At 38.4% G+C, this 25116-nt stretch overlaps 1 protein-coding gene across 1 annotated transcript in view; it reads left to right on the top strand.

The window, feature by feature from the left end:
* The window catches only part of ARSB (arylsulfatase B), a 67532-nt gene continuing 42416 nt past the window's right edge, over nt 1–25116 (top strand). Inside the window, exons 1-4 of the mRNA XM_027671448.1 lie at nt 1–279; nt 3133–3319; nt 5441–5631; nt 6168–6375. Coding sequence (XP_027527249.1) covers nt 1–279; nt 3133–3319; nt 5441–5631; nt 6168–6375 — 865 coding nt within the window. The remainder of the gene's footprint in view (nt 280–3132; nt 3320–5440; nt 5632–6167; nt 6376–25116) is intronic.

The raw sequence follows: 25116 nt of genomic DNA, 5'->3' as shown, positions 1-25116 counted from the left end.
ATGGCTCTCAGCCGGCTCCTCTGCCTGCCCCTCTGCCTCCTGCCCCTCTGCCTCCCGCCCCTCTGCCTCCCGCGCCCGGCGGCGGCCCGGCCGCCCGCCCCGCACCTGGTGCTGGTGCTGGCCGACGACCTGGGCTGGGGCGACGTGGGCTGGCACGGCTCTGCCATCCGCACGCCGCGGCTGGACGCGCTGGGCGCGGACGGCGTGCGGCTGGAGCGCTACTACACCCAGCCGCTCTGCACCCCGTCCCGCAGCCAGCTGCTCTCCGGCCGCTACCAGGTAGGGCGAGCACTCGGTGCTGCAGCTGTTGTCCGCGGGAGAAACACCGGGGCTCCCTCCGCTGACCACACTTCCCGCGCTTCGGGCGCTGTCGGCAAGTGGATGGTGGGTGCTGCTCCCCTGCTTGCTTCTGGCAACACTCCGTGTAGTTTGTGCTTCATGTGTCTCGTGTACCGGTACGCTGGGAAGAAGCTGATTTGCACTACTCTGTGGAAACCAGCTGCTTTTATATGCAGTCTTAGCTTACCTTTGGCTTGCGAGCTCAGGAGTAAACCAACATGGATTTAGTGCAAGTTGTTCTGCCCCAGAAAAGCCGAGGTGCTCTCTGTGCTTAGGTTGGATTAATAGGCATGGCAGCCTGTAGTGGAAGATATCCCTTCCCTGGTCATCTGACTCTTAAACTACTTCTCCCCTGGACAGGCAGCGGTCGAGGTGCAGACAGAAGTGGATCAACACCACTTGTTCAGTTTTTCCAGCATCTTTTCCAATGCAGGTTTAAATGCATCCCAAGCTGTATACATTCTCCTCCATACAGTACCCTAGATGTAGATGTTTCTGCGCTCCTTGATGGAGTGCACACAGAATAGTCCTTAGGCTGGGTGTCCAGCTACTTCATAGTCACAGTCATGATTTTTCCCACTTTTTTTCAGTTGCACAAGTATAAGGATTGGGCTTTTTAACACTGATATAACTCTCCCCCTTCCTGCCCTTGTTGCAATTTTGGCAAAAGCGGGAGTAGAAGGAAAGAAGCATGGTCATGCAGCATGGACAGAAGGGAGAAACTCTTAAAGAGTTAACTGTGTTTCAGAAACTTGCCCTCTTGAAAGGTTCTGCAAGTCCATGTTAACAGTAGTGATTTTCCAAAGAAACTGCTCTAAATTAATGAAAATAAACATCGTCCTGTATGATTGGATTCTATCTCTTGTTGCAGAAAGGTTGGTCTAGATGATATGCTCTCCATGCAATATTTGTCCTATTTCTAGAAACTCCAAGAAGCAATAACAATGAATAGGAAGAAGTAATTAACATTATCTGTAGCAACTCTTTAAGTTGTTCTGTTAAATAACCCAAAACACTTCTTCATTGTGACTATTTTTAAAATACAGTTCGTAGTCTGAACATGCTTACTTAGAAATGGGCCATTGCTACATCTCATTTTAAAAGTGGGCCTGGAAATGGCTGTAGTTCAGTCTGGATTTAAATTCATGCTATACATCCGTCTTGATAATTTAATGATCTTTTATTGATCTTGTTGCAAATAAGATCATAAATATTAGAAATATAATTATAATAAATATTAGAAAATGGATGTATTCTTTTTTAAAAAGAAAAACATTCAGTGCAGGAAATAATTATGCAGCAGATAGGTAGGATTTTTTTTTCTTTCTTTTATGCATTGATATGATTAACAATTACTTAGAGATTTGAGAAACTAACTTCAATCTGCTCCTATCAGGAGCTGGAATTTTGATAGTCACCCTGCAATCTGTAAGAAAAAAGAGCAATGGTATTGGTCTAAGAAAGCTGTAGATTTTTTTAATTATTGCTTTCTTCTTTTTGTTGTTCTTGTTTTCCAGAGACAGTGGGAGAAATTAAAGTGCTTTGCTAGTGTGTGTGTTTCTCTAATATTTCCTGTACTATAACATTTCAAAATATTTTTGAATATAATTTTATGTATAATATAAAATTTATACTATAATTTTTGAAACTTCCTATTTCAAGGAAAATGAGTAACTAGTAGGCCCTTTATAAGGGCCCACTTGCCTAAAATCAGAGCTTATTTTAATAGTCACTTTTGAGTGTTGCTAAAGTGGTGCTCTAGAAGTTAATCATGGAGCTTGCTACACTAGTGTGCTTAGTGGAGTTATAAAATCTGATGTCTTGTGCTCTAGGAGGTCTTGGAGTTTTGTGCTTTGACACACACAGATTAATAGAAATATTTAGTAAATAAGATATTTATACTTGTGTACATATGTTTGCTGGCCTAGGTTTAGGGTAGTGCCTTTTTTTTGTTGTGGAGGAGACAGGGATTTGACAAAAGTCAGCTTATAGTACACAGTAACTGAAGAGTTTTCTTACATCAAGCACAATATACTACTTGAAATATTGTTGTCAGCTATGGTTTTGTAAAGAGGTACAAAATTCAGCATTTATAAGATTGGAAGCTTAAGTGGAACTATTAAGGTCAGATTTAGGCCGTATCTAAACTTTGTGTCATCCCTATATTAAAATACTTTTCATAGTGCTCACACTCATTTAAAGTATGCAAATAAGTATAAAAATGTGTATATATAATATTCTTTTAGAAGAGTAATGGAAAAATAGTTCTCTTACCTTTTATCATCCTTTCCTGATACAGAATTTCCTGTTCTCTGATACAGCCAAAAGCTTGACAGCTTCAACTGTCATGTGCCTTTTTGACCATTTCCATCTCATTTAAAATCTCTAACTCCATATTGAGATGTCCTTAGACTTCAAACACACCATAATCGTAATTGTTACCTGTTGGATTTTTAGCTAAAAACATTAGAAGCTTTGGGTTTTTTTGGTTTTGTGTTGGTTTGTTTTTTTGGTTTTGGTGTTTGTTTTATTTTTTTAATTGCACTTGATTTATACCTGGGAAGATGATGTTAACCCTCGCAGTACTATTTTCTTGTCTTCCTCCATGCCACCTGGCCCTCCACCTGCAGCTTCCTCATCTTCCTCAGTGCTACATCAGTAAAAAGAGGATCCCCTAAAACTAAGGCTAACCTCTGATGTAGCTGTATGTCCTTTTGGCCTTGGTTATAAATTGACCCATGGGAACACATGGCTGCATTGTAAGTGATCTCTCATGGTTCTTTTATCTGCTAGATCCACACAGGTTTACAACACCAGATAATTTGGCCGTGCCAGCCCAGCTGTCTGCCACTGGATGAGAAACTCCTCCCAGAGCTACTTCAAGAGGCGGGATATGTTACTCATATGGTGGGGAAGTGGCATTTAGGGATGTACAGAAAAGAGTGCCTTCCAACCCGCAGAGGATTTGATACTTATTTTGGTAATGGTTTGATTTAATATGTGCAATAAATGCAGTGTTAAAAAGGATGAAAAACTGCCCCATTCTTTTAAGAACAGCAGATTTACTGTTAGTTTATAAATACATCAATACTTGGGTGTTCGTGTTTCTGAACTGCTTAAAATAACTGCTTTAAACATATGCCTAAGCTTAACAACTTACTGAAGAAAATACTGTAATTATTGTATGGCTCCGAATAAGGTATTCCACTCTTACAATCTTCCCCCACCCTCCCGCTTTCCTATTTTATTCCAAATTCTCTACCTCTTCCCCACAGCAGCACAGGAGAGCAGGGAATGGGGATTACTGTCAGTTTGTGTAGCACTGGTTTTGTGGATCTGGTGACAGGATGGTGTGAAAATGTCTATAAAGCAGCATCCAAGAGCTTGCAACTTACAAAGTCAAACTCTCAGACGAATAGAAAAATAGATTGTCCATGTGTGAGTGCATTACTTACAGAGCAACTTGTAGCTACCCATTGCTTGTTCTTCCTCTTAAAATGTTGGGCTCCTCTCCCAGTGTCAATTGGAGGTTTATTAGTTTTGCACAGGTGTCACAGATGTTAAGTGACTTGGGCTGTCTGCTCTGCGTTTTGTTCTGCACAGTACTGAGTGCAAAGTAGTCCATGTTCACTTGGTTGTTTTTAAGACACTTTAATTGAATCATGAATTTCAAAATCATTCACTTCAATGCAGAAGCCTGTGTCACTCTTTTCTAACCTTAGGCTTAAATGAAGAGCAAAACTGTGCTACGTGCCGTCTATAGACAATGTTGATCCAAATGTTAGGTAGGAAAAGCTATTCCCGTAGATGGTTCATCACTTTTGACTCTTCAGGGAGCTTGGGGCCATGGTTTCACAACTAAATTAAGCTAATATATATGGACCAGAATACAATGGCTCATTGCTTAAACATATATGCTTCCTCCCATCCCTTCACAGAAGCTTGGTATCTTTTTGATGGCATAGATGTAGGTGGGTTGCCATTCCTCATGAAATCTAACCCTGGGACTGAGCAAGCACTTAATGCAGGAGCTTGAACACAGACTGGCACTGGATATGGTCCTTGGGTGCCCAATGTGACATTGTTTTTCAGGGAATGTAACAGTTCAATATCCTACAATGTTAATGAAATTCCAGTAGGCATTTATTAGCAGCATTTGATTCCATGGCACACTTGATGGAGTGTGTCCTCCAGTGGGCCTTCAAAATGGAAAAAAAATGCAACTTGTTCCTCTGAGTACATTGATGTAAGCAGTCTGCCCACAAAGTCAGTCTTTATGCTTTGAAAGAAAACATATTTTTTCTCATAAAAATATATTAGACATTTATATTGTATTTAAGGCAACTTCATTCTTTCTGTACATGTGTTTTGTGTAAATAACTATCTGAGGCTGCTGAATAAAAATTGAAGTAAGCAGTATTAATTTCTGAGATTCAAAGAATTTTAAGAAGTTTTGTTTCTGATAACTGAAATACAAAGGGTTGTGTTATCCTGCTCCACAGGATAGCCCTAGGTAGGAGCAAATCTATACCTATAGAATTTTTGCTTGGTTTCTTTTGGGTTTCCCTAAATGATAGTGTCCTTTCTTCACCACCTGGTGTCAGCAATGGATCAGAGATTACTTTACAGCTGACATAAAAGATGCTTTGTACTTGAGTGTTTTTGAATAAATAAATTAAAAAAATTCCAAACTTTCTAATAGAGATGGAAGTCTTATATGAAAATACAAACATACAAAATCATACCAGCAAAAATCAGACTAGTGCACAGACTAGATCACTGCCTTTGCTATCAGTGCATTAGTTTATTGCTAATGTTTTTGGTATCAAATTATAAATATGAAATCATGGAACTGTTTCCGGAATGTTTAATTTTTTTGAAATTATTACTTGCATTAGCAATGAACAGTCGATGAGGTATTAAATGTTGGGCTACTTAGACCTGTCAGAGGTGTCTCTATAGGTGGTCCAGTGTTGAATTCATGCTTCAACTCAAAACCACTAATGTTTTGACATTTATGTTTGACTTTTTTCTCCCCCTGTTGTATCTGTTTATGTGACACGATGTTGGCCTGCTCATTTCACATCTTTTCCTGTTCTAGGCTATCTTTTGGGCAGTGAGGATTATTACACTCATGACCGTTGCGTTCTCATCAAAACAAAGAATGTAACGCGCTGTGCTCTGGACTTCCGAGATGGAGAAGAAGTTGCAACTGGATTTAAAAATGTGTACTCCACAAATTTATTTACAGAAAGAGCAATAGATCTTATAGCAAATCACAAAACTGAGAAGGTACAGTCAGCAGCTGTTACTCTGATAACTTCAATGTTAAAGAATGTTTTAAAAAATGTGAATGAAATATTATCAGAGAGAGACCTGCACTTGAACTGTAATTTGGGGCTATTCACTAGGGTGCATAGAGCTACATGTGAGGAGTAGTGCTGGTAAAACTTGTCAGCTTTGGTTGGCACTGGCCTCCTACTGATCTCCATTTCTTTAATTACAATACAATTAATATGATTTTAGAAATGGTTTAGAAGTAGTTTACACTTCTAAGAAGATAATGGAAAGTTTAATGTGAGAAGTTTAGTAGAAATAAATTGTTCACAAATGTATTATGAAGAAAACATATGCCTGATGTTTTTCCACAGCTTTGGAGAAGTAATTTTTCAAAGTTTTGTTAGTTTATGTGCAGGGATTAGAAGATGTAGAAGAAACCAAAACACATTGCCTGCACTGTTGATGAATCAGGTCTGCTTTTGCTGCAGTAACTTTGGCACATAGTACGTTATGTTCAACTAATTTCCATTCTGTCCCTTCCACCCCAGCCCCTCTTTCTCTACCTTGCCTTTCAGTCTGTCCATGAACCTCTTGAGGTCCCTGATGAATACATGAAACCATATTCTTTCATAAAAGATTTAAAGAGGCGCCATTATGCAGGGATGGTGACTCTTATGGATGAAGCTGTAGGAAATCTTACTGATGCTCTGAAAACAAATGGTCTTTGGGACAACACAGTTCTTGTTTTCTCTACTGGTAAGTTCCTATAAATATTCTTTCAGTAATAACTTTGCTACAGTGTCTAACAAGCTGACTAGAGAGACATCTGGCCCCTCTCTCCTTCCTCCATATATTTTTGACTACTGAAGTGCAATGAAAGTGAAGCAGGACTTTAAATGAAACAGCAGTTTCTCTCCCTGCTCTTAGAGCTTTCTCAAGCATTACAAAACCAGCTCAAAAGTAATGTGCAAATGGGGGATGCTCCTGTTGAAGTAGAAACACCATTGTAAAATCTGAGGAGTGCAGTGAAGTTAAAAGCATCTTACTTGCCACTGCAGTTACTGAGGATCTGTCAGAATTGAATCCTTACTGAGAGCCATCTACAAATTCATTTGTCCTGGGCTATAGGAAGTTGCCCGACCAGTCTATGATTTGCCATGTGTTGTATGAAGCACAAACAGCAAGCAGTTTGAAGCCAGAACTCCTTCTTTCCCTTACTTTAATGTGACATGTAATTTTTGTCTTGCTTGAAGTGTTTCATTGGTGTTTTACTTCCGTGAAGCAGAGGTCTGTTAATAAAAAAGTTGACTATATGATAATACAGTCTTGTCTGCCAAATTACAGTCTAAGCTTTTGTATGTGCAGGCACAGGATCTGCTTTCTAGATTATTAGAGTAATGCAAATAATACATTGCAAAGCACTCTCCTTTGTTTCCAAATTAAGCATGAAACAGAATCTTTTTGAAATACAGCTGCTTGGCTAGGTTTCAGGAACATATTTATTCTTGTTTGGTTGGGAGTAGGAAGTAGCCTTTCAATGCTTACAGTTGCTCTTTTGTCCAAGCTTTACATACTAGGGCTGTCAAAATGGCAAATTAGTTTTCTGTGATCACTTAAAAAAACCCAACAACAAAAGCAACACAACAACGACAAAAAAACCCCAAAGCAAACCCCAAGGTTTGATGAAAATGCACTGATGTGTTTTGAGTTTAGCAGCTGCTTTCTATAGCACTTGGAGTCCTGGAATTTCATTTTGAATTCAAACCTGTTTGCCTTATGATGTTACATTTGTGTCCAGGTTTTGGCTCTAGCAGGATTCAATAACTCTTCTGTGCCTGTTTCTGTTTGCAATGTTTTTATATTTAGAACTGAAAGTAAGCAAAGACATATGGAAAATGATAGCAGTATTTATTCCATATGGAAAAAATCCAGTCTTTGCTGATGGGGTCTTGGTAGAGTTATTTCAGTAATGTTTGTTCAGTACATTGTGGAATAAAACTAAATAAATCTGAGCTAGAATTACAGGGTACGAGCAAATTAAAAAGACAAATTTATTTTTTTCATTTATGAAACTTCTTTTTTTCCAAACAGTGACAGTATACTCTGCTTTTTAACAGTGATTATTTTGCAATCAATTACAGGTGCATTTCAACAAGAGTCAAACAGTCAGGAGAATCCAGTGTCTGCACTATCTAATGAGACTTATTTTGAGTTAACTGACATTTCAAACTGCCAGGAGTTAAATTTAACGGCTAAAATGCACATAAATTGGTCCTAGATCAAGGAAGCCAGGGGCCAGTGATTTAGGTTTTTTCAGTGTTCCCTCTTCACTTCAAACAATTTTCTTTCCAGGCATGAAACATTACATGCATTAAGGACCCAGTTTCAAAAACCAGATGTTGAAACTAGATTCATTAAGCATTTTAAAAAAATGGCAAAAAAAGGGAAAAAAAGTGTGAAATTATTCAGTTTTTCTGTATTTTATTTAGTGCTTTTTCAGGTGGTGTGTTTCAGAATAGACATTTGAACATGCTTGAAAAGAAACGTGAGAGGATCTGGGATTGAGTATCTCATGCAGAGCTGTGCATGAGCGAAGGCCCTACTTTTACATGGGTACATTTTACTAGGTTCATTACTATTTCCTTTTTAGTTGTGGCCAAAATTGACATTTCTATGTTTGCATCTCTCCCTGCTTCAAAAGTCCCACCCTCAAAATAATTTACAGGTGATCATTTCCTATTGTGTGCTACAACAAGTAGCATTGCAACAAATAGTCTGATTGATTACTTCACTGTGAAGTGCTGACCCCAAATTAGGACTCTCTTTGTAGTGCGTACTTATAATCTTTGATCTCGTGATAGAATTTTTTTTGTTATACTCTTCTGTGTTTCTTCCCATTTGTTATGGCTCAAGCAGGATTGCCTTGAAAACATGCTAGTTAACAAATGGAAATACTGCACATTTTGAAAGAGGCTTCCAAAGTGCGTAGAAGAACTTCAATTCCTCTTTAAAGTGGCTTGATGGAGACACCAGGATAAAAATAAAGTTACCTGTTCATTAGCAAAGTCTGACTCCATCGGTATATCCTATAAGTCAACATCACTGGTGTCTTTTGGAGCAGATAGACAGGCTATTTCTACAAGTAAATAAGAAAAAGGTGAGCTAGTTCACTTTGTATATCAAATAGTAGCTTTAAAAGTCTTGACTGGTGTGAGATAAAATAGAATTTCCTTTTACGGAGCACTTTTTATACTGCAGATGCAAGTAAGTCTGTGCTAATGAGGTCATTGGTGACAATGAATTCATTGCTTGTTTAAGCAAAACAGATGAGAAAGGGTGCAGCAGTGTTGGGTACCCATGCATGGCCTTTCATCCACTTGAAATCAAAGAGAATGAGACATAGGGTGTATTTTTCTTTTTAGCAGTCACAAGAGAGTGTAACTACCAATGTCCCTGAAGAGGGCCTTGACTTAAAATAAAAGTCATGAAAAGCATTAAAGTGGCATAAATTTACCTCAGAACTATTAATACTGGCTTAGAGTCCAAATTTTGCTTCAAATATAGAATCACAGAATATGCTGAGTTGAAAGGGACCCACGAGAATCATCAAATCCAACTCTTAACCCTGCATAGGACACCCCAGGAGTCACACCATGTGCCTGAGAGTATTGTCCAAATTTCTTGAACTCTGTCAGGCTTGGTGCTGTGACCACTTCCTTGGGGAGCCTGTTCCAGTGCCCAACCATCCTCTGGGTGAAGAACTTGTTTCTAATAGAAGTGGGGATTTGCTGTGAATATGATGTGTTTATAGTTTCTGCAAGGTATTACAAATAATTTTGGTATAAACTTGCCACCAGTAAAGCAAAGGAATCTGACCTCTTAATTTCAATTCTGAATTAAAGCTACTATCCTTTGCTTTATTTAACTTTCAGCTTTTTAATATACTAAAACATTTTGGAGCAAAACTCCTTACCTCTCTTTCTTCCATGATGTCTCTCAGTTTCTAAGTGTGAGTTGGCACTGTAGTGCCTGGTAGTTGCTGTAAGAGGGCTTTGAAAAGTAGAACATGTGGAACATTGCAAAGAGGAAACTGCATAAATCCTTTCCATAATGAAGCATGTGACAACGATGACTGTTTTCACTTGAAAAGAGTCTTTTTATAATTTTAGAATTATGATTAATAAGAGCACAGATTGGTTTGGACATACTGATATTTATACAGTTTCTTTCTCTCACACCTCTAGGGGTTTTTATCCCCCAAATTTCATATGGCCCTTTTCTTTTTTCCCTGCATTCCAGCGAGCATATTGTGGCTTTTGTCTTAGAAAATACTGGGATTTTTTTTTCTTATTTTCAGTGCCTACTTTGAGACTATGAATCTCACTTTTACTGATTCTCTGAGGGCATTTTTGTATCTTCTTGATGCCTTTGTTCCCATATGAACTCCTGTTCCTTCACTTTTGCTGCTAAGGGAGTTCAGAGAGACTTCTAATTGCAGATTGTCCAAGCCAACTGAAGGACAGACTGGTTAGGGCAGTTATTCTCTGTCTGTGGTGTTGGAGTTGCTAATTTTGAAGGTTGTGTTATCAGATTTTTTTATCATAGATCTGAAGACCTGTTTGAATTGGTCTTTCAGGAGTTTCTGAGAGGTTTGGTGTGTTCTAGTGAGGAAGATGCCTGGACATCTATTGCCTGAGAATCTCTTCCTTCCTAAGAGGAAATAAGCAAAGGTGCCTTAGCTGCAAGCACCTTCAATCACACTAGTTATTTAAGTTCATATATTCTCAAATATTATTTTTCTATTTCTTATTTATTTAAGCTTGTTATTATAGAGGCAAAAGTTCCAGCTGATTACTGTACTTGCATTGATTAGAGTTGTCACTTGCCAATGGTAATAGTGAAAGGTGCATGTGGTTTGGTGTTTTGTACTCCAGTTTTGGCTTTTATTCTTTTTTTAGGCTTTTTCCACATTAAAGTATGGGTGTTAAGAATATATTTTTTAGAAATAAAAAAATATCTCTGCCGTAGGATGCAGATAATCGTAATGAGACTGTATTTTTAATAATATATCATCAAAGGTGGAAATATGGAAATGGATTTCAAATTAATACTGATAGATGTTAGTAGTCAATATATTGATTTCTCGCCCCCCATTTTAAAATCCACTGAAAACCCAAAATGTTTTTGTAGGAAGTGTTTATTTATCTTCCATTTCTTCTAGCATTAACCCTTCCCCATTCACCTAGACTTTTTCCATGCAAAACCTGACACTCCAAAGCCAAGTTCCTGAACAAGGACTGACCTTGTACCAGAGACACTCACTTCTTTTTTTTCCCTTATGTTCAAAAATTCCATCCTAAGTGGAATCTTGAATTTTTCTTCTAGCTTTTAGCAAATGTCAGTGCTTAAAGTGAAGTTCACTTGTAAATGATACTCGGAAGTGAATTTTTCCCAGAATTTTGCAAGCTGGCCAGTTTTCTGTAAAACTTTGACTTAAGCATGCTAATAGCTATCCTAGCAATTTTTTTCTCGGACTGAGACGAATGCTGAAAATAGCTGATTTTATATATTAACAATGTTTAATAATTTTTGACAGCTCTCCAAAGGTTATCTTAAACTATGATTACTGTTAAACTACACTAGTTTGTTCTCAATAATAGTGTTTAAGAAGCCATTATTCTTTTTGTCAGAGTCTTTGACACCCAGTCAGTGGTCAGGTTTAGTGCTCTGTAACTGAGACAAGTTCTCTTGCTCGACTTGCTTACTCCAGACGCATGAACAGTTTGTCAGGTTATTCCTGCTGCTTTTAGGTTAAAATTTCCCTATTTGTTTCTCTGGTGTTTAGTGATAGTGCATGCTAGTGTAGACCTTTACACAGTGGGGTCTTTAACTACTGAGACTTGTTCAATTATTGTTCACAATGAAAGCAGTCGCCTGGAACTGTCTGTGCTAGGATTGCTCCTGTCATGAAAGCTGTCCTAGGAAGCAAAAAAAAAAAAAAAAAAGAATTCAATAGGAGGAAAAAGCACGTTGTTCGTGTCGCTCTTGTAGGCCAACTATTGGAAGCTTATGTACATCAAATGCATTTTTTTTCATGAGATCGATTCCCCCCCTTCAATTTTGGAAAAGTTAGGAGAATAAAGAGACAGTTCGGTGAGTTACAAAAAACCATAGAGGTTGATTTATATGACCACAACTAGGTGAAAGTTACTCTATTAATGCACAGTTAAGTTGCTCAGCAAATGGTGCTCTGATGCAGGAGGGGTATTATGTTCCCTTGATGGAAAATAAAAGCCCTATGGTTGTATTTAAAGCACAACAATAATTACATTAGCAGAATTTTATAATAGAAAGTGTAGTTTTCTATTGTCCCTCTAATTGAAAGGCTTTCAATAGTTCTTCCATCACACACACAAAAAAATCTGTATTAAGTACTGAAAATACAGTAATGTGTCAGCACTCTGAGGACAGAGAGGCTTTTCTGCTGCTTACTTTGAACCTTCACGGTTATTCTTTCTGCTGAGAGTATACATCATCATACTGAAGTACACAACAGATGTTTCCTCATCAACTGATCTTAACCAAATGATTTTGGTTTGGTTCATTGGAAGTACATGTTTCATATTAGCCATCAGAGGCAGTGTGCTTCCTCTTCTATCACACTTGCAACGTGACTGAAAAACACAGCTACACATGGATCTTTTGGATCGAATATGGGGAGGCAGGGAAGAGCTTGAGTTCAAATTAAGGGCAAAGTTGTTCTTTAATTCATACAACGAGTCTCTTATCACCAGTGTAGATCTATGCTGTGTATTCTGTACTCTTTTTTTATTTTTTTAAAAAAAACCTCAGTAGGAGTCCTGCACTTGGAACATGTACAGACTAAGCATTATTTATGCTGTGAAGATCAGAGGGGAGAAATTTTCTCCAAATATCATCTTTTACCAATGTTATTGACAGTGCTCTCTGTTTAACTGTGAGTCACAACCTTGAGCTTAAATCACACAAAGGAAGAGCTCTGATGTCCTGTTCTGTGACCTAGACTCTCAGCAAGAATGTTGGAAGTCAAAAATGAGATGCATTTACAGAGCTGTGCATTGAAGCTGTCTGATGTTTGCTAATATTGTGTCTGGCAGTAATAAGTGCTATATAATTCCCTTTCATATATACAAAATTTCACACAGAAAATTTAAAAAGATTTTAAAAAAACCCACCAAGACAAACCAAGAGCTAACTGCCTGCTTGTTTTGTTGATACTTGCAACTGATTGTAGTTTACATTCAGACTTCTGTGTATGAATGTTAGGCATGCAGACTTGTTTCCTGCTTATATTTGTCACTTCATTTTTAAATAAGTACATGTTAAATGATATGTGGTGATATCATGTCTGCTAAATAACTGAGAGGGTTTTAAAGTGTTGTATCACTCTTGCTTGTAGTTCCCATTCTTTGCTTTTTACTAGTATGAACTATTGACTGCCTCCGTAATTTCCTTAGTGTTTAAAACAAAATCATACAAAGTCCAGATTTGCATTATGGAATAGAGATGTCAGCACTTAATGTAAACAAAACTTCTGGGGTTTGACTCTTCTGTAGTCTCCTCATCAGAAATAGGCAATAGGAGAAAAGGTATAGGCATAGCAGGTTTGTCCCACCTTCTATCTTTTGTGCTTGTCTGGGTTTGTTTCCATGTTGCATATTACTCCTTTTATTTGTTTTGAGTTGCAAACTTCAGAAATCTAAGGTAGTGTTAGTCTTTTCATTGACATGGTCTGTTTTCAACAATACCAAGACACTAACATTGTTAAATTGGCTTCTCAAAATCTGTTAGTTACATCTGAAATAATTTCCCAGTTAACTTTTAATATACTGTTCTGCTTCAGACAGATGGACCTTTACACTGACCTCCATGAGGTTTTGATTAAGTATAAGAACATGATTGCTCATAAAGCCCCAGCTCTTCAAAGGAGCATGATATATATAACATGTAGTAAATGCTTACAAAACTAAACTGCGAATGAATTGGATATGCCATCTTATTTCTGCCATTCTTTTCTATACTTACACTCATTATTGTTTAGTTGTTGTGAATTAAGGGAACATATATGGTTGCTAGTATTCAAGGTTGAATTGAATTTGATTTTTAAAATGCAATATTACAATATAAGAGAGAAAAATAAACAACTTAGTATTGGAAAAGAAAGCCAGAATTACATGAATGAGAAAAAGAAGCAGTATCTTCTGTTGTCCAGTTTCATGGCTCGTACTGTTTTGGATCAGTGAGACAAAGGTGGTTGAAAAACCTGTCCTCAGTCAATCATCCCTTGTAATTCATCCTCTGTTAAGGGAACTGTGCTGCCTACCTGACAGTGGCATAGGGGTAGGATTGCTTTAGATGCTGTAACATTCAGCATTAGAAGTGTGTTTCTATTGGTGTTGTTTACAACTTGTAAAATCTCTTGATGCAATAGTACAAGAAAAGGGAAAAAAGTCCCAAATTCATGAGAGTTTGAATTTTCAATTTTAAGCTTTCATCATTCTGAGCTCAGGTGTTGCACAGTGGAAATATATCAGAAATATGAGGAAAAGGAAGGAGGAAAATCCTTTTTTGAAATGAAGGAATTTACTCCTTCCTTATTTTACTAGGACCTAGTGAATATGGCTTTCTGTCCATTTCCTTCGTTGCCCATCTTAGGTATCCAAATGGTGGAATGTCTTTCACTTCCTGTGGGAAGTGAAAAGAGACTATGGTACAATCTTCTAATTATAGAATCATTAAAGTTGGAAAAAACCTCCAAGATCATTGAGTCCCACCTTTGACCTGTGCCAACTAAACCATAGCACTAAGTGCCACATCCAGTCATATTGTAACACTATAGGTGATATCAAAAAAGCTTAGAAAAACTTTGAGTAAATAAGCTTTCTCTGGTTTTCCTCAGAATTCTTCCTTGCACAACTTTTAGAATTTCTTCCTTGTCCTGTACGTTGTTTTGGGTACTATTAAGTGACCAAATACTATTAAAGGTATTAAATATTAAGATATACCCAAATATATGATATTTACTGATCAACTGGTTTCATAACAAAGGAGATAAGTACAAGTTTGTGTACTCCCATTACTCTGTTAGAACCTAAATTTCTTCAATAACCAACTTTTGAACTTCAAATGTGGAAGAAAAAGAGGAATACTACTTCTAATGTCCCTAGGAATCACTCAGCGACATGACTACATACTAAATCTGTTCTGTAGAGCACTCATATTTTTTAATATTTGCTATTATGTTTTCTTAGTATAGCTTGATTTTATAGAATGACATAATGGTGTGAGTTAGAAGTTACCTTTAAAGATCATTTAGTCTAACCCCCCTGCAGTAAGCAGAGGCATCTTCAACTAGATCAGGTTGCTCAGAGCCCCATCCAGTGTTTCTGGGGATGGGGCATCCACCACCTCTCCAGGCAATGTGTCCTACTATTTCACCACCCCCATAAAAAAAAATTCTTCCTTCTATCCAATCAAAATCAGTCCTGTTTTAGTTTAAAACCATCATGCCTTGTCCTGTTACAACAGTCCTTGGTAAAATCTCTTTCTCCTAAGCCCCCATTAAGTACTGGAAAGCCACAATGACTGGTGCCGCATTTTCTCCAGGCTAAGCAACACCAACTCTCTCAGCCTTTCCTCATAGAAGAGGTGCTCCAGCACCTCTGACTGTCTTCTCCCTCCTCTAGACCCTCTCCAAGAAGCCCACATCCTTCCTGTGCTAAGTACCCCAGAGCTGGATGCAGTGCGCTAGGTGGAGTCTCAGAAGAGCAGACAAGAGGGGCAGAATCACCTCCCTTGACTGCTGGCCACACTGCTTTTGATGCAGTCCAAGAAATGGTTGGCTTTCTGGGCTGTGAGTGAACATTGTTGCCTCATGTCCAGGATTTTATTCACCAGTACTCCCAAGTCCTTCTCTGTAGGGCTGCTCTTGATCTGTTCATCTCCCAGCCTGTACTGATATCATGGTTGCCCTAACCCTGGTGCAGCGCCTTGCACTTGGCCTTGTTGAATCTTATGAGATTCCCATGGGCCTGCTTCTGGAGCTTGTCCAGGTCCTCCTGGATGGGATCCAGGCATGTCAACCACACCACTCAGCTTGGTGTTGTCTGCAGATTTGCTGAGAATGCACTCAATCCCATTGTCCACGTCATTGGTGAAGATATTAAACAGCATTTGTCCCTATATGGATCCCCAAGGAGTACCACTCATGACTGATCTCCATCCAGACACTGAGACATTGACCAGTTTTGTCAGTGTGACCATTGAGCCAGTTCATCATCTTGGGAATAGTCCATGGATCAAATCCATCTCTTTTCAATTTAGAGAGAAGGATCATCAGGAGGGAATGCATCAAAGCTTTACAGTAGTCCAGTTAAAGGATGTCCTTAGCTCTTCCCTTGTCCACTGATATAATCGCTTTGTTTGAGAAGGCCATTAGGTTGGTCAGGCTTGACCAACCAGGTCAGGCTTGGTGAAGCCATGCTGGCTGTCCTGAATCACCTCCCTGTCCTCCAGGTACAGTAGGATCTATTCCATGGTCTTCCCAAGCACAGAGGTGAAGCTGACAGGTTGGTAGTTCCCAGGGTCTCCCTTTCTACCCTTTTTAAAGATGAGTATTTCCCTTTTTCCAGTCTCCAAGGAACAAGGACTTCACCTCACTACCATGACGTTTGCAAATGGCATGGAGATCAGCTTGGCAATTCAATCAGTCAGTTCCCTCAGGACTCTGGGATGCATCTGGTCAAGTCCATAGACTTATGTACGTTCTCTTTCCTCAAGTGGTCGTCAATCTGATCTTCTCTTACAGTGAGAAGGATTTAACTCCCCCAGTCCCTGTCTTGTAGTCCATCCACTTGAGAAGTGTGAGAAGAGAGACTGCCAGTGAAGACTGAGGCAAAAAAGTTGTTGAGGACCTCAACCTTCTCCTCAGCCTTTGTTACCAGTTTGCCTTTGTTGCCAGTTTATCCCCTCATTGGAGGGTGTATGCTTTCCTTGACCTTCCTTTTCTGCCTGTAGAAGTCCTTGTTATTCTTTTTATTCTTGTTATGCACAGCTCCAGCTATTCCTTGGCGCATGCCTTGGACTCCATCCCTATACTCTTCCCAGGATACCTGTTCCTGCTTCCATGTTTGGAATGCATGTGCATTTCCTTCTTGTCCTTTAATTTGACCGTCAGGTTTCAGCTCAGCCATTGCCTTCCTTCCCTGATTTCTTACACCTGGGGATCAGGAGCTCTTGCCCTTTATGGAAAGTTTCCTTAAAGGTCTCTCAGTTCTATTCTGCTCCCTTGTCCCCAAGGGCAGTTTCCCAGGGAGTCTAACTTGAAGAGCTGGAAGTTCACTTTCCTAAAATTCAGGGTCCTGACTTCACTCTTTGCCTGACCCTTATCTCTCAGGACTGAGAAATCCACCACTGCATTATATTACAGAAGATCATACAAAGTTATCAAAATGGAATTCCTTAGCTTTTTACAATTTTGTATTTCAGTATTTCTTCAATAATTGTTTAATAGAACTAAAACAAATAGACTGAACTTTGAATTTTATATACATTTTTAGGTTTCTTTTGTTACTGATAAATATTGTTTGAAACAACGTAGAACTGTCTGACACAAAGCTTTCATATTTATTTAGAAACACTGCTTCTCCAAGAGACTTACATTGTTAATCATGGACAGCCCTGTAGAAACACAGGGAAAATCAATCACTGATTCACTTGGGAAAGAAGCATGCAATTTGTCTGATCTGGTTTAAGAATTTGGAAGAAGTTGCAGGTGATGTAAGATCACCTTAGTCAAATAAGTAGTATCTGAAAATGGTTACTTGAATCCCTGCTGAGATGTTCTGGTCTGTTTTCCTTCTCTGCTTTTTCATTTTTTTCATATATGTTCATATAAACTATGGTTTGGTTAGTACATCTGTTCCGTATATTTATGAATACTCCAGAACTAAAGTATGCTCCTAGGCTAAACTGTACAGAAGAATTTAAGAGCTTCAAAATGAAAGCTCTACACAACTGTCCTTCATATTCTTTTCTCTCTGTCACTTTTCATTATTTCATGTCATTATGATGTGTAAAATATAGCAGATCTATATTTGTGGGTGATTTCACTTCAGCATGCATTAAAAGAGTAAGATTTTCCCTCTCTGCCTTAATTCGTGAGAGAGTAAAACCAGCAGATTTTACTTAGAGGGTCAGAATAGAAGTGTTCCAAATGCCAAGGAAGCCATACATTTTACAGATTTTTGAGTTAAAAATACCAAAAGAAACACTGCAGTCCATATGCATGTCAGTTGTCAGAGGATGCTGAGATTTGGCCACAGGTGAATGTATCAGATTGTGTAAATGTCTGATGTGAAAACGGCTTGGAGAGCTCTTACTGCAGTGTCCCCTGCAGTTTTCTTTTCTATCTTTGTACTAATACTGGAACTAATAATCTAATTTCCACTCCTTTTGAATGGTTCCTTCTTTGTATTTTTCAGTTCCTTATGGCTCAGTCTTAATCATTCCTCTGCTTTCTCTATATGTTCCTCTTTATTATGTTTTGAAATACCTGTGTTTCTGGATACTTTCATTGCCTCCTATGACTGGAATATGTCTCTCACTCTACAGCATCTATCTTTATTTTTCTCTTTAGGCAGGAAGGAACACCCCCACGTTTTATTTGAACTTTGAGCACTACTGCTGTGTGGAATGCTGCCTGTGCCTGCTCCTACTTTTGACCTCCAGTTGTGTTTTCTCAGGTTAAAGTACAGCCAGAGCTTTGTCTACATTGAAGTGAGCTGACCCTGAATGCTGTGTTAGGATTCCAGAGTTGCTTGAACTGGTTGGGAAGAGCCAGAAATCTGCAACAGTAATTTCAATTATATTTTAGAGTAAATGGCTCTAGCCCAATGACACATAAAACCAAATAATGCAGCAAATGTAGTGCAGGTTTTTCATTACTGGCTTCTTGTATTGTAGATGATCTACATGTTTAGAATATGCAAAAGATTATTACTGATCACTGCAGAGAACTGGATGTAGTGAAGCACTGCACTGCTTCTGGTATCTTGCAAGTATCAAATTAGCAATGAAATAGAGTATGCTGACGTGCTATGCAGAATTTAATGACAGTTTTAATAGTTGTATCTCCTTAAGTCTGTTTTAAGTCTACTTCTTTCTATTTGCACTGCAGCAATGTAACATGTTTTGCAATCATATAAGCATTAGTAACAAGTGAATATTAAGAATGGCATCCTGTGCATGCTTTTTTTGTTAAGTCACAAGTTTTTTCAATAGTATTCTGCCATTCAATAGTATTTTTCCATTACTCATGGGGGTTAAAAAAAAAGATGCATTCCATTACTTTTCTCATTGCAGTTGTGACTGCAAATGATATAAATTCATATTCTGCTGCCATCAGGCTGTATTCCACTGATTTCAGTGGATTGAAAAAGCAAAGCCTTTGTCTAAAGCAGTTTAATAATTACATTTTACTGACCACAAATGGCTCAGATTGACTAGGATAGATAAACTACTGCTGACCATCAGTTACAGTTCATTAGAAAGTCAAAGGTAGCAGAAAGAATTCAATGGAAAAAAAAAATAAAAGGAAAAATGCATGCCTCAGGAGGAAGAATAACTTTGTAGACAGCAATGCTGATGTGTGGGGCTAAGGTTAGGGGCTTTTTCTGCCCACAGGTGCCTCCTTTCACAAGTGATTGCCCCTGGGGTCTCTCAGCTGTGCTCAGGGACTGCATGTGGCTTCCTGTGATTCTCTCTAAGTGACCTTGGGTAGCTTGAATGTTTTTAATAGCTACAGTAGTTTCAGTTTATTAAATCAAGTAATTTTGATGGAACTATGTTAAGAGTAAGCACACTTGCAATGATAGCAGCTGTTTTTAGGAACTGTTGCCCCCTTATGTGATCTGAGAGCTTTTAATTAGCTCTTTTCTTTAAATTAGTTCAGTCAGAGCCTTGCTGCAGCCTAAGGCAAATGAGGAGATAGGCTTTGGGAAAACATGGACCTGAAGACCTTGACTAATTTAATGGGTCACATATTCCATAATCCTGAGAGAAACCTGAAGTTGGATTTTTGACAAATTAGTAACTCCCCTGCTAAAGTGGGAGTATGAGGAAGATGGGACTTCTGGCCTCACATGTATGGGTCAGGTGGTGGTTACTAGTGAGGGCAGAAGTCCTTATGAGGAAGATAAAATTGCAGCTGTAATTGTGGAGACTGGGAGAGCTCACCACTCAAGGTGCCATCATTACCTCATTTGCAGTGACCTAGCCCGCTGACATTTGTTAATGCAAGTTTGGACTAAGCAGGCTGAGGGAGGATCAGTTGAGTGGTTTGGTCAATAATACAAAGAAGAAGGTAAATTCTGACTGTTGGTGGCATCAGGGATGAGGAGCAATTGGGCAGAAACTCATTTGGCAAGCACAGGTTGAATCACAAAGCAGATGTGCTTTATTATTTTAATATCATTACAGTAGATAAGAAATTTGCACAGCAAAGAAGGCAGGATGTCTTCTGAAGATGAAAGGATTAACCTATTTCTGAAGTATGGGTGAAACATTTGACCATCCAGGACTAAAGCTTTGGTTATAGTGAAGCGCTGTCTTTGAGCAGAGGAATCTGTTAGTGCAAGGTAGATTTTTCTGCTTCTTACCCACTTCAAGGAATGGAAAAGGAAAACCTGTAAAGGATAGGGTTTCCGGGGTAAGCATTCTAGGGAATGATCATTAGGCACAAAACCATCAAAACTATAATGCCCAGCAAGAGCAAAATATGTAATTCAACTATTCCTTTGAAGTCTGCAGTTGTTTCTGTTGTGCATACAAACAACTCCCCTTTGAAATCTCTGAGAGTTACAGTGTATATTTAAGTACTGAATGTGGTCTGTACAGCTAGATAGTTGCCAAGAGGAGAGATTTCACAACTTCAGGATTCAGGAAATACGATCAAAAGTGGCAGAAAGCTCAAGGATGATGATATTGGAGAAAGGTTGGATCTTGCCAAGAGGAAATTGCTGTGACCGTATTGCAGGCATATTGCAGAGACTGAAACATGGGAGTAGTTACAAGAGGGCATGTTTTGGCATATAGCTGGGAAAAAAATAAATCACAAAGTTGGAAAAAAATAATCATTAAGATGTTAAAACTTTCAAGTGTTCCTTCTTGTCAGTCACTTGATGTGACCAAATGACGGAGGAGAATATTAGGCACAACTGTTTATTTGGAGAAAATAGGTTTAGTTTTGTCTGGCTTAACATCCTTTTTCTTAGGTTCAGCAATATGTTATTCAGCCATTGTTACTTGTAACCAAGCAAAGATGTTAAAGGAATAAATAATAAGCATAAACTTACTCTGAAGCACTCATTCAGCAAAAAGGTTATCTGCCATTTTCCTGCCTGGAAAACATAATCCATTTCTGAAAAACAGATTTTTGAAAACTGGTTAACAGCACTGCTTAGATTATTATTAAAGAGAACAGAAATTATGTAAACTTCCATTTCTCTTCATTAGTCGTGTTTCTGTGTCACCACATTAACTTATCAAATAACCTCCCCCGTAAGCTTGGTTGCATTTAGCAAAAGCTGAGGTGGCTGTTGGGAGAGGCCTAGACAGTGCCGAATGTACCTATACAAGACTGATACATTTTCACCTTGTCCAGTTAACTGTCTTGTTTCATCTGAATTTCTAGGAGAACGAAGTAGCCTATGGCAGAGAAAATAGTTAAAACAGATCACAAAGCAATTAGCCTTTTTCATCACACCTCTAAGACCAGTGTTATAAGGAATATTATTTTCCTTACTTTTTAGAGTGAAGAGTTTCAGGTTTTGTGGTTTTGTGCTTGGTGTGAGAACTAACTTGGGGGCACATACTTCTTACTAAGGTGCACTTTTTCCAAATGTCTCCTGTACTAAGTAATAACTGAAGACTTTTGTTTCCTTTTTTTATATCTTTATGCCAGCAGTGAATTGAGTCAATATATTATGGGTATAGCTAGGGCCCCAAGTGATTAAAAACTCAAGTCACTCCTCTCAAACAAAAGTGATGTGAAAAACAGATGTAAATCTGTCCAATTGCCAGAATCAAGTCATCACTTGCACTGTGTAAAGCCAATGCATGTGTCTAAACTTAAGAAAAAAAGAGATCCGGCTTGTAGAGGGTAAAATATAAAAGTCATAGGCACACAGGAGGAGTTGGGTTGCTGCTGGAGTTGTATCAGGGGAGGTTTAGGTTAGGTATTGGAAAAGTCTTCTTCACCCAAAGGGTGGTTGGGCACTGGAACAGGCCCCCCAGGGAAGTGGTCACAGCACCAAGTCTGACAGAGTTCAAGAAGTGTTTGGGTGATATCTCAGGCACATGGTGTGACTCTTGGGGATGGTCCTGTGCAGGGCTAAGGTTGGACTTGATGATTATTGTGGGTCCCTTTCAACTCAGTATATTCTGTGGTTCCGTGCTGGATGTCCAAGGATCAGCTATAATACTCCTTACGCAGAGTAGTAGCCCTGCCACTCCTGCTGTTTGGAGTGGACTTCTTAATTTCCCAAATTGAAACTTCTCCTGTTCCTGGGCTGGTTGGAGAGTTTCATCATGGGGCAGTTTTCCCTGTCTGCAGGCAGTGGTGTTGGAAGGTGCCCATCTGCACTACCGTCTTGCCCACAGCCTTGGTTGGACTGTGTGCAGCCCTCTTCTTTCTCCCCAGCCTTTCTCCCAAAACCTTTCCCAGCTGTATCCTGATGTGCTAAACTACTTAAATGAACTCCAGATTGCTCTGTTTATTGTGTGCCAGAGAAGTGACAGAAGGCAATCGGAGCAGCCTCAGCTCAAGTAAACTCCAAGAAAGAGGGCGTATAGGATATTAGGATGGAAAATGTGGGTTCTGGGAAGAACCCTGAGGCTTTAATGCCTGTATATTAGGTCATTTGTCTCTGCTGGTTGCATGTAATTCTAAGTTTTGGCAGCTTCGCATCCCTGGAAGTGGTTTTCTGTTTTTTGGGTTTGGGTTGTTTTTTGTTGGGTTTTTTTTGGTTGGTTGGGGGTTTTTTGATGTTCTTTTTTCTTTTTAAAAGGAAACAAAAAGTGTTAGGTCAAAGTAGTAATTTCTTCCCTCCCCATCAAATGACAATGGAGAAGAGTGAAATAAGGATCTTCTAAGGCTGTCAGCCTCCTTGCAGGCCATGTGCACCTTAAAGCCTCTGCTACATGTGAAGTCAGGGACATCTTTTCTCGTATATCACTCTGATCAGCGGTAAATGTAAAACTAGTTTCCCACCAGCTCCTCTCTTCACAGTTGGGATCAGACCCTCTCTTCTTACCTTACAACGGCAGCCTAAAATATAAAACTAGCAGGTCTGAGGTCAGGTATTTTCCATACAGCTGAAAGTGTAGATGCATTGATTTTGGCTGATTGTTGCTTATACAGAGTGTCTGTAAGCACAGTAATAGTGGCCTGACTTCCTGCTTTTTTTGCTCTAAAAGCTGCTATAAATATGCCTCCTAATTAAATCCATAATATTTTTTGGATTACGGCACTAGGTTTGTTCTAAGAGAGTCACACTGCTTCCAGGAGCAAAGAAAGAAACCCAAATGTATTCAAAATAAACTTCCGAATGTTTTTACTGAATAAAATCACCTAGGTGCTGCCAGCTATTGGACAGTGTCTGCACTTAGAAAATTTAATGTTTGAAATTCAGTTCTTCCCAGCATACTTGCAGTCTTATGGCAGTCTTATCCAGTCCTCCTTTTATCAGTGTCTGTCTACCATATGGACATATCTCTTCTGTTTGGTAGGGAGATAAGGCAGATGCACTTGAAAACTAAACATTCTTCTGAGTTACAATTACAAGAATTATTTATTTTAAATGCAAAGAGGGAGCATATAGGAGGGACTCTGTTGGTCTGTTTAGCAGAGAGAAACCACTTTAGTTCCACCCTCTTCTTCATAAAGCCAATAATCTATTAATCAGGAGCAAGAAACCGGAACAGGAGGAGTTATTGACCGTATTTCCCCTTCAAACACTTTGTGCATGTATTTCATGCTAGATTACATCCAGTTGATGGCTATAGGATGTTAGCAGTCTTTAGTTTCATTAACAGAAGTTTAAAAGGTTCCTTTTTCTCCTTATTTTGAAGATGCTTCAATTGACTAACATATTGAAATACCCTGCATTATAAAATAAACTGAAGCTGTTTTTTTCTTCTGGTCTGTACTCACTTTAAAAATATTGTGTAGCTTTAGACAAGGCTTTCAAATAGAGCTTGGCATGGTTTACATATCAGACAGATGTGTGCTAGATCAGCTTACTGCAGGGGCCCTTGAGGAGAAATTAAAGGGTATGGGAGTTTTCTCTTGCAGCTTCAGAGAAATTCATCAATTCAAAAAAAAAAAAAAAAGAGTTTAAGTACAGGTGGAAACAGAGAAAAAGAGCTAGGGCATGCCAGTGTTGGATTTGAAAAATACTGTAGATACAGTAGGAATATTTGGCAAGTGTTTTGTAACCGTTTTCTGGAAAAAAGGAGACGTGGGTGTTGGTAAACAGGAACCAGAAGTGCCATATTAGATATTTAAAGAGGTTGGTTATAGATATCATGAGTACATGATAAACAGTTAGTGAATTGAGTTGTGATATCTAATTGTATTTATAATCCTAGATACTTAAAGTCAAGTTTTCTTCTTACTTTGCCTTTGCAGATGTACTATGTCAAATAATTTCTTTGTACTGTGTTCTGAACAGGATAAAAAAGTGGTGGCATAGTCAAAGACTTTCTTGGTACACAGCCCTTGATTTTTTTCTCCCTCCTTTTTTTTTTTTTGACTGATTCCTAATCACTTAATTTGTAAATCTTGGTTGGTTATTTCTTACTCTGTAGATATATGAGTTTTATATATATATATATATATATATATATATGCAGATGTATTAAACTTTTGATAGCTATTTTAAAAAATGAATGTAGGTATCCAAGGGAAGTATTTAAATTAATAAACTTCATTTGCATAAAGTATTTTGCATGTTTAATTTTGTGTGTGTGGTATCAAGCAGTTTTTGGCTTCTGTTACTTACTGCTGAAGTTTATTTATGAAGAATTGGTTCTGCTTTGAGACATATACAGTGCAAAACAGTTCAGAAATACTTAACCCCTTGGATTGCTGTGCTGAAAGAGATTTTTTTCTCTTAAGACAGTTATTTTTCTTGTAGGAAGTAATTAATTACTGCTGTATTTTCTAGAGTTATCGTCATAAAGATTTTCCATAATCTTAGATCGCTCTTTGTTCTACAAATGCTGAAACCAGTTGTTAAACTTGCCATGATAATTAGGACACATACTTAGGATTACAGTTGTGATACTATAATCCAGGTTGTATAATATGTAACACAAACTTAGATGCACTTATATCATCGTCACAGAACAGAAGGTTTAAAATAAATAGAAGTTAAGGATAGTTTATGTAAACCTGCA

The sequence above is a fragment of the Neopelma chrysocephalum genome, unplaced genomic scaffold (assembly GCF_003984885.1).
Source record: "Neopelma chrysocephalum unplaced genomic scaffold, ASM398488v2 Primary Assembly neopelma1_97102, whole genome shotgun sequence".
NCBI classification, from domain to species: domain Eukaryota; kingdom Metazoa; phylum Chordata; class Aves; order Passeriformes; family Pipridae; genus Neopelma; species Neopelma chrysocephalum.
This window is presented reverse-complemented; position numbering and strand designations above follow the sequence as displayed.